This window comes from Pungitius pungitius, chromosome 2, assembly GCF_949316345.1.
Source record: "Pungitius pungitius chromosome 2, fPunPun2.1, whole genome shotgun sequence".
Classification (NCBI taxonomy): Eukaryota; Metazoa; Chordata; class Actinopteri; order Perciformes; family Gasterosteidae; genus Pungitius; species Pungitius pungitius.
Genome location: NC_084901.1, coordinates 11,953,119 through 11,960,365, shown reverse-complemented (window position 1 = coordinate 11,960,365; position 7,247 = coordinate 11,953,119). Strand labels below are relative to the sequence as shown.

General features: G+C 44.5%; 1 protein-coding gene across 2 annotated transcripts in view; it reads right to left on the bottom strand.

The window, feature by feature from the left end:
• Nucleotides 1-2,778: 2,778 nt before the first annotated feature.
• Nucleotides 2,779-7,247, bottom strand: part of chst11 (carbohydrate (chondroitin 4) sulfotransferase 11) — a 59,021-nt gene continuing 54,552 nt past the window's right edge. For both annotated transcript variants that reach the window (XM_037461807.2, XM_037461808.2), the window contains exon 4: nucleotides 2,779-7,081. In XM_037461807.2, coding sequence (XP_037317704.1) covers nucleotides 6,457-7,081 — 625 coding nt within the window. In that variant the 3' untranslated portion in view covers nucleotides 2,779-6,456. The remainder of the gene's footprint in view (nucleotides 7,082-7,247) is intronic.

Genomic DNA, 7,247 nt, shown 5'->3' with positions numbered 1-7,247 from the left:
AATGCTGCTGCAGTGTTTGTATGAGAATTCTGCAAATACAGATACTGATTTTAATATTGTCATTTTTTGCTCATGTATTTTCTACAGGCCCTCACATTTTTACTAATAATAACTATAAACAACTATATACATTGTTTGCATTCTAGTTCATCTAATGTTTCTTGATCATCATTTTATTTGTATGGTATTTTACCTTTTACCTGTCTTGTGTATTTCATCCCATTAGCCATTATTTATAATATTCTATACCTTTTTGCGTTGATCCTATGTCTAACGACTTTGGCGAACAAACAAAAGAGTACCTTTTCAATTTTGTGTATGAGTTGTATTGTTAACAATACGTTTCATTTCAAACATTTAAATGTACAGGAACAGTATTAAATGTATTGTACTAACTTGAGTTCATTAAAAATGATCTTCCTTTCTCACAGAAACATGGAGGTTAGATAAAACGCTTCATTGTTCTGAGGTCACGTGCAGCTGATATGTTCCTACGTGTGTGACGTTAGCTTGTACAAATCAAAAAGCAGGGAAAAAGCAGCTGGAGGCGGTGGAAGTTTCAGTGTAATTTTATTGTGAAAACATCAGACAGGATGAACCACAGGTCGTGCTGCTGTAGAACCGACTCCACTCTCCCACACTCAGTGTACTGTACACGCTCAATTATTCATGATCTCACTAAGAGAAAACAGTAAAACAGGGGAGTGAGACGCAATCCTGGGAGAGAACAAGCGATGCAGAGAGTTTGGGTGTGTTGCCATGGTGATTGTTAGGAAGGATTGTTGTCTGAGAATAAATAAATAAATACGTTTCTCCTATTTGAACGACAATCTCTATCTTCTTCTGCAACGTCCCCTGTAAGGCAGAGTGAGTACAGCACACACGTGTCCACACGCGCACACACTAACACACACACACCATCATCCCGCCGCTCCACTAGTTACAGCACATAAGGGAATCTGATACGCACATTTTTTTTGAAAATGCTGATGACATGGTATGAAATCCATGAACAGACACGGCTGATTTAAGATTCATTCCTCAAGGGGTCACACACACACACTCACACACACACACACATTACTTTGGAGGCCGGAGCACAACATCTACACCATCTGGCGGAACATGAACCCGCTGGGAAACACTGGGCAGATCAGAGGGAGCGTGGTCTCTGCTCACTGAGGGAGGATGTACAAGATGTCAGGGCGGTGCATGGTCACATGACACGCTGATGTGTACAAATTTAACCAAATGTGTGATAGCTATTTAAGAATTGAAGAACTTTAAGACGGCTAGTTGGAATTGACCCCAGCAACCCTGTATGAGCGATAAGCGGCTTGGAAGATGGATGGATGGAAGAACTTTAAGACAAAGACTTGGATTTGTTCCAGTTCTTCACACTTGCCTGGTGTACAGGAAGGAAAGAAGGGTAGGAGGCCCTTGTTTTAAGGGTCAGCAGCTAGCTCGCTTTAAAGAAAGATGAGCTCTGCATTATCAGAGCAAGTACGCATAACGGCATGTTTGCGTGGCTTGTCATATGGGAAGAGAAATTTGAGGAGCGTGAATGGAGATACCTCATTTGTGTCACTCTATGTGCTGCAGCTCTTCAAACTGAATTTGGTGGTGTAAATTTGGTCATAATACTATCTTGTCCTCCAAAAGGAGGGTTATTCCCCTAAAAACATTCTGACATCCAAAATACTTCAGTGCAGCTAAATAAAGTTTTGCACTGTAAAAAACATAAAACGGTTCCTTTTTAAGCAGGGAAGTCATTGGGCAATGGCAAAACTAGAGCCCAAATCAAAATGCAGCGAAAATCTGCGTATAGAGAGACAATCTTTGTCCAAACTTATCGCAGCAAAGGGAAACAGCAGACTGAACCATCTGTCGGAAAAACAATGAATATTCACTGTGTGCGTGTTGCGTTGCGGTGAATGAAAGGCAGAGAAACAATAGCGCCTAGAAAACCCAATGTGTGTGTCTGTGAGTGTGCGAGGCCACCAGCGCGCCAATTAATCCAGACATGACAGCTCAAAAGCAACAGCAGAATGACTGACATCATGTCTCTACCGTACAAAACATCTTACATTGTGAATATATAGATACATTGTGTCAGAAATGGAAATAAGTGTAAAAAAAATGTCCCTGCCTTCATCCCTCTGTGCTGATAATATAAGATACAATCAGGTTTTTGGTTGAATTTGTTTATTAATATTTTAGTGTGTGCCAAAAACGCCCTTTACAACATGTTTCGTGTTGTGACCCTCATAAGAGAAGTGATATTTTTGACCCTTTCTGCTTCAAACCGAAGATGGGTATGATTGTAGCTTCTGGGTTAGCCGTCACTGTGAACTCACGTATCCAGTCATGGTAGCAACTGTACGTGCAGACACGGTGCGCAGACTGACTCATTCTTGTTAAGTTTTGGACCCCATGTTTACACTTTTCCCACTAAGCCAAACAGCTGCTGACTATACCTCCATATATGACACACCCGCCAATCATCTCACCAAGGCAGTAGTCCCAAATTGTCCAACTAATTCTTTAACTTATATTTACCTGCTATGACACGGTTGACAGTGTGCATAAATACTACCATAATAATATAAGCACAAGAACTCCCTCAGATTAAGATTAAGGTTAAGAAGGGTTCCTCTCTGCAAATGTGTAGTTCAGTCTAATAATAGACATCGTTCAAAATCAACATACATGTACTCGTCGGCTTGACTGTAACATAAACTGTTAGCGGGGGGGGGGGGGGGGGGGGCTAAGAAGCGGGACAAACGCGCTGGGAATGTGGCAGAGAGTCAGAGTGGGCCTCCGGGGGGGGGGGGCTCGCTCCCCATGGGGACATTCCACCAGCTCTGCTTATTCAAGCAGAGTGTGCTTCTACCACGTGGATGGCAGGGATCACTGACACTGACTTACACCTTGTATACACAGGCCACGTTTGGAGTGAGGCGGGGGGGCCTCGCTTGCAGCCTAAGAGGTCCTTTGTGAATCATTCATCTTCCAATCTAGAGGCTAAATGAGCCTTTTAAGCTCCGTCAGAGTGTAAGGGAGGAGAGCTCTGCTCACAGCTGCTGAGGAAGATGCTGCGTGCCATCAACATCAGCAGGAGAGAAAGTGTGTGAGCTGATTTTGTGTGTTTATTTTTTTGCCCTTCTGAGGGGGGGGGGGGTCAGAGAATGCAGCCATTGTTTGTGCAGGAGAACAAGGCCAGGCCGGCAAGCTTTCTCCTCTATTCGAGCCAGATGTCTACAATACAATATCACTCGCGGAGGTTTACAGCTACAATGGGTCTGCGTCCCAAAGGAAATGCCAAAATAGTATCCAAGATTTACTATTAGTTTAATAACTATTAGTTATGCAAACACTTTGCTTGCCAGAGACAGAGTCATCAATAAACAAGACTTTACAGTGAACTAGACCAGATACTGCATTGAGCCTTCAATTCCACAGCTAGACTACATTTTACATAAATATTGATTCGGAAGTAAAAACTTAAAAGCCCTAACCCCTTTGCATTGCACAACTGTGTCTATGTGACTTTCCACTATTTACAACCTACAGGCAATATTTTTTATTTAATTGTAGCCTAAAACCTTTTCATGGTGTAGCAATAAAATGTAACTTCTCGGGGGCAGCGGGGGCAAAAATGAGGCTGCGTTGACCCCTTAAACCCCCCTGTACACTGTGTAGAATGTTACTATGCAGAGCTATTGCAATGGGGAATAGAGAGAAGATGATGTGATGAAGTACGTACAGACGAGAAACCATTAGTCAAGGGACTTGACTTGTGAAACCCATACATACACAGTTAAGGTGGCCTACTTAAACGCAACAGATCGATTCCAACCCAGACCATGATCCTCAAGCGGACTAAGTAGTATTGTTGACTTAACTCTAACCCTCTTGTTTCTGCGAATGAAGGTTTATTTTGAAAGGACAGTGAGCGCATGCAACAGCACAATCCAAGTTGACACGAGGGCTGTGCGTAGCCAGCTGCACTATTAGATGAGTTTGTAATGAGAACGGCCCCAGGTATGCAAATAAATGTAAAGATTGTCCCCATGTAAACACAGAAGTGGTAGCCTAGTGTCGTAGTATGGGATTGCAGACTATTTGGCTTATTACTCATTTCATTTGAAATGTTTTAATTTTATCCTTTAATATTGTATTCTAATTCTTTATATTGTAATTCTACTACTGCTGCTTCTTTCTAATATGTACACATAGCACATACTGTATGTCTGTCCGTCCTGGTTGGTTTTCATTGTCTGAATAAAGGGGTCTACAGTGTCGTAGTGCATGTTATGCTTATTTCAAAGCACTCTGAGACGACTTTGTGATATTGGGCCTGTGCTTTAGTCGTGCATATTTTCTGTGTTCCCATACAGTGACCCTTGGACTAGGCTGGACCCAAAAAGATCTAGCAAACATGGCAATTACCAGCGTTTGTTTGCCAGTTAAGTGCAAAAATGCAGGTTTTAAGACTACATTCTGACAGGAACCCACTAGACAGGGCCTCCTGGTTGGAGTTAAGAAGGACCCGCTGGAAGGCCCGAATCGTGAGTGAGTTGATATTGTGCTTTTGTCCGTGTCATAGTGACACAAATCGGCTTCACCGTTTGCTAATCCAGCCTTGTCTATCAGTATCACAGCATGAGTAACCTCTCTACATTGACTCTGGCAAGTGAAATGTTATTAATACAGGAATAATGGGTAAAACTTTATTAAACTCAGTCTACCAGACTGCATAAGAAAATATTATTCCTGGCTCAGTCAATTGCAACAAAGAGCTTTCCAAAAAAACAACCCCTCTCTTTGACTTTGAAGCTGGAGTGGTTTAGAATTTACAAAGAGGTAAAAAAAACTAAATGACTCCGCCCCTCTCTCTCCCTCCCTCCCTCTCTCCCTCCCGTATAATACCTACAGCCTGTAATGCAATTCACAGCGTAATGGAGAGTGCGGTTATTAACCTTGACATGACTCTGCATCGCTAACATTAATCCCATTACAGTACGGGATACGGCTTATGACTGTGATGCGGGCATTCGATTTGGTTGATATGTACACAGAGAGCAGCATCTAGTGCTCATGTTTGGGTGGGAGAGCTGGGGGTCTCACCATTACCTTTACAGCAATGAGGTGCACTAAATACGAGCGGATCTCTAAGGACCATTATGGCCCCAAATCTTTGAGGGCAGAAAATGGAGAAGAGAAACTCGTAAATCTCTGGTGATGTCAGACACAGAAGGACAAAGCTGCGGTCAGAAAACGCACCACGCCACCATCAGAAGAGAAGAAACTGCGTATCAGAGTTGTGAAGAAAGAAAGCAACATGAAAAACACTGACATCAGCTCAACTTTAAATCATATCCTAAAATGTTCATCAACACAAAAATATTTCTCTCTTTAACCAACAAAGCTAATTAAATAATGTTTTGTTATTGCTGCTCGCAGCAATGATTAATAAAACAATCCAAACCAAAAATAAGCATAGAAAAAAAAGGATCTTAATTTACTGAAAGACATGTTTGGTCGTCTGAGGAGGGGCTTCTGTGGGTGTGTCCACTGAGGTCCTGGGTGGGGCACAGCAGTGTGGGGCAATGAGATCCCATGCCTTTAACCCTTCCACAACCACACAGGCTGTCTCTTATCTTATCTCGACTTGTCACTCCCAGACTTCCAGTAGCTCAAAGTGTTAAGGATGCTCGGTGTCACAGGCAATGATTTATTAAGCACCTCCACACTTCACTGTCACAGCAGGAGACTCCTTCTTCTTCTTCTTCGGGGGACTCAAGGTGTAACATGAGAGGACTTGCGAAGGATTACAACAGTTGAGGTCTCGAGAGTAAAGACAGAAAACATCCTTTAAACGGTGGCCTTTGTGGCGATCCGGGCGCTAACGCACCGCGCTGACAGAGTGGCGAGAAAAATGAACGGTGTTTTACAATTTGACGAAGTTTATCTACGGGTCAGGATGAGAGGTGGAGATTAGCTTAGCTCCCACGATGCGTTGGGGTCAGGGCGCGTGCGAAGCCGCTGTTCGCGTTGTAGAATCTGAAGCAGTCTAATTTGTCAGCGGTTTGTTGAAACAAGTCGGGGGCATCATCAGGAGAAGCCCTCTTCAGCGCCGTCCTCTGGGGATAAGTTCCCATATTTTAAAACACCTTGAAGACCTGCTTCACCCACACTTTTTAGTTTTTTTGCATGCATTTGGTTCATTTTGCCCACATCCAACCAGCGCTTTGTGTTGCACGCTGAGTTGATGAGACCCCCCCCCCCCCCCTCCCCTCTTATCCCCAGACAAGCACGCATTACCTTCCTCTCTCTCAGCACCTATTTATATGTCTAATTCAGACCCCGTGTCTGCAAGTTACGACGATAGTTTAAAAAAAAAAATCAAGTCTGCCTCCAAAGAAATCCCTCCAGTTCTAGCTGTGTCCTTCATCAGTCCAGCCGGAGGTAGCTGGGTGTGGTGTAGTTGAACATCAGGAAGTCCAACTTGTAAAGCTGGTAGAGCTGGATCTGCTGCTGGGTGCTGATATTGCTGAAGAACTGGGCCGTCATGGCATCCGTGGTGCGGGTGGACTTGGCATAGCTCGGGAAGCGCAAGGAGTCGCCAACTCCCACCAGCCGCAACACGTAGTTAGCGTCCTCTTCCAGAGTCTCGTACTTGCCCACCAGGTCGTAGTGGATGTGACAAGGGTGACAGAGCTGGTACACGGTCTGCCAGTGCTCATTGAGCGGGCCGTCGCGCTGCGTCGCCGGGTCCACCAGGTACTCTGTGAATTCCTTAAATTTGACGTCGGCTCCGTGGAACAAGGCGTCCTGCGTGGCATTCTTGCGGTAGCGGCGGATGATGCGGGTGCCGAAGCGCTTGTGGAAGGACGAGTTGTACTTGAGGGTGAACTTGTTGCGGTACGCTGAGACCAGCCTCTCGAAGGGCTCGCGAACAAAGAGGAATTTGAGGTAGTTCTTGAGGCGGTGGTTGATCTCAGCAATACTGTACTGGTTCAGGGTCTTCAGGTTGGACGGGATGTGGGCTTCATTGGAAGGGATATCCATCGGGTCACTGTGGAAGAGAGGCAGAAGAAGATGCAGCCAAACAACAACATTCATTTCCTTGTATCAACGGCCTGCAGGGGTGCGACCAATTCCCACAACAAATGTTCTGTGTTCAATCTCACGTTCAATCTCAGAGCAATCCATTGGGGTGGGGGTGGGGGTGTGTGACTAGC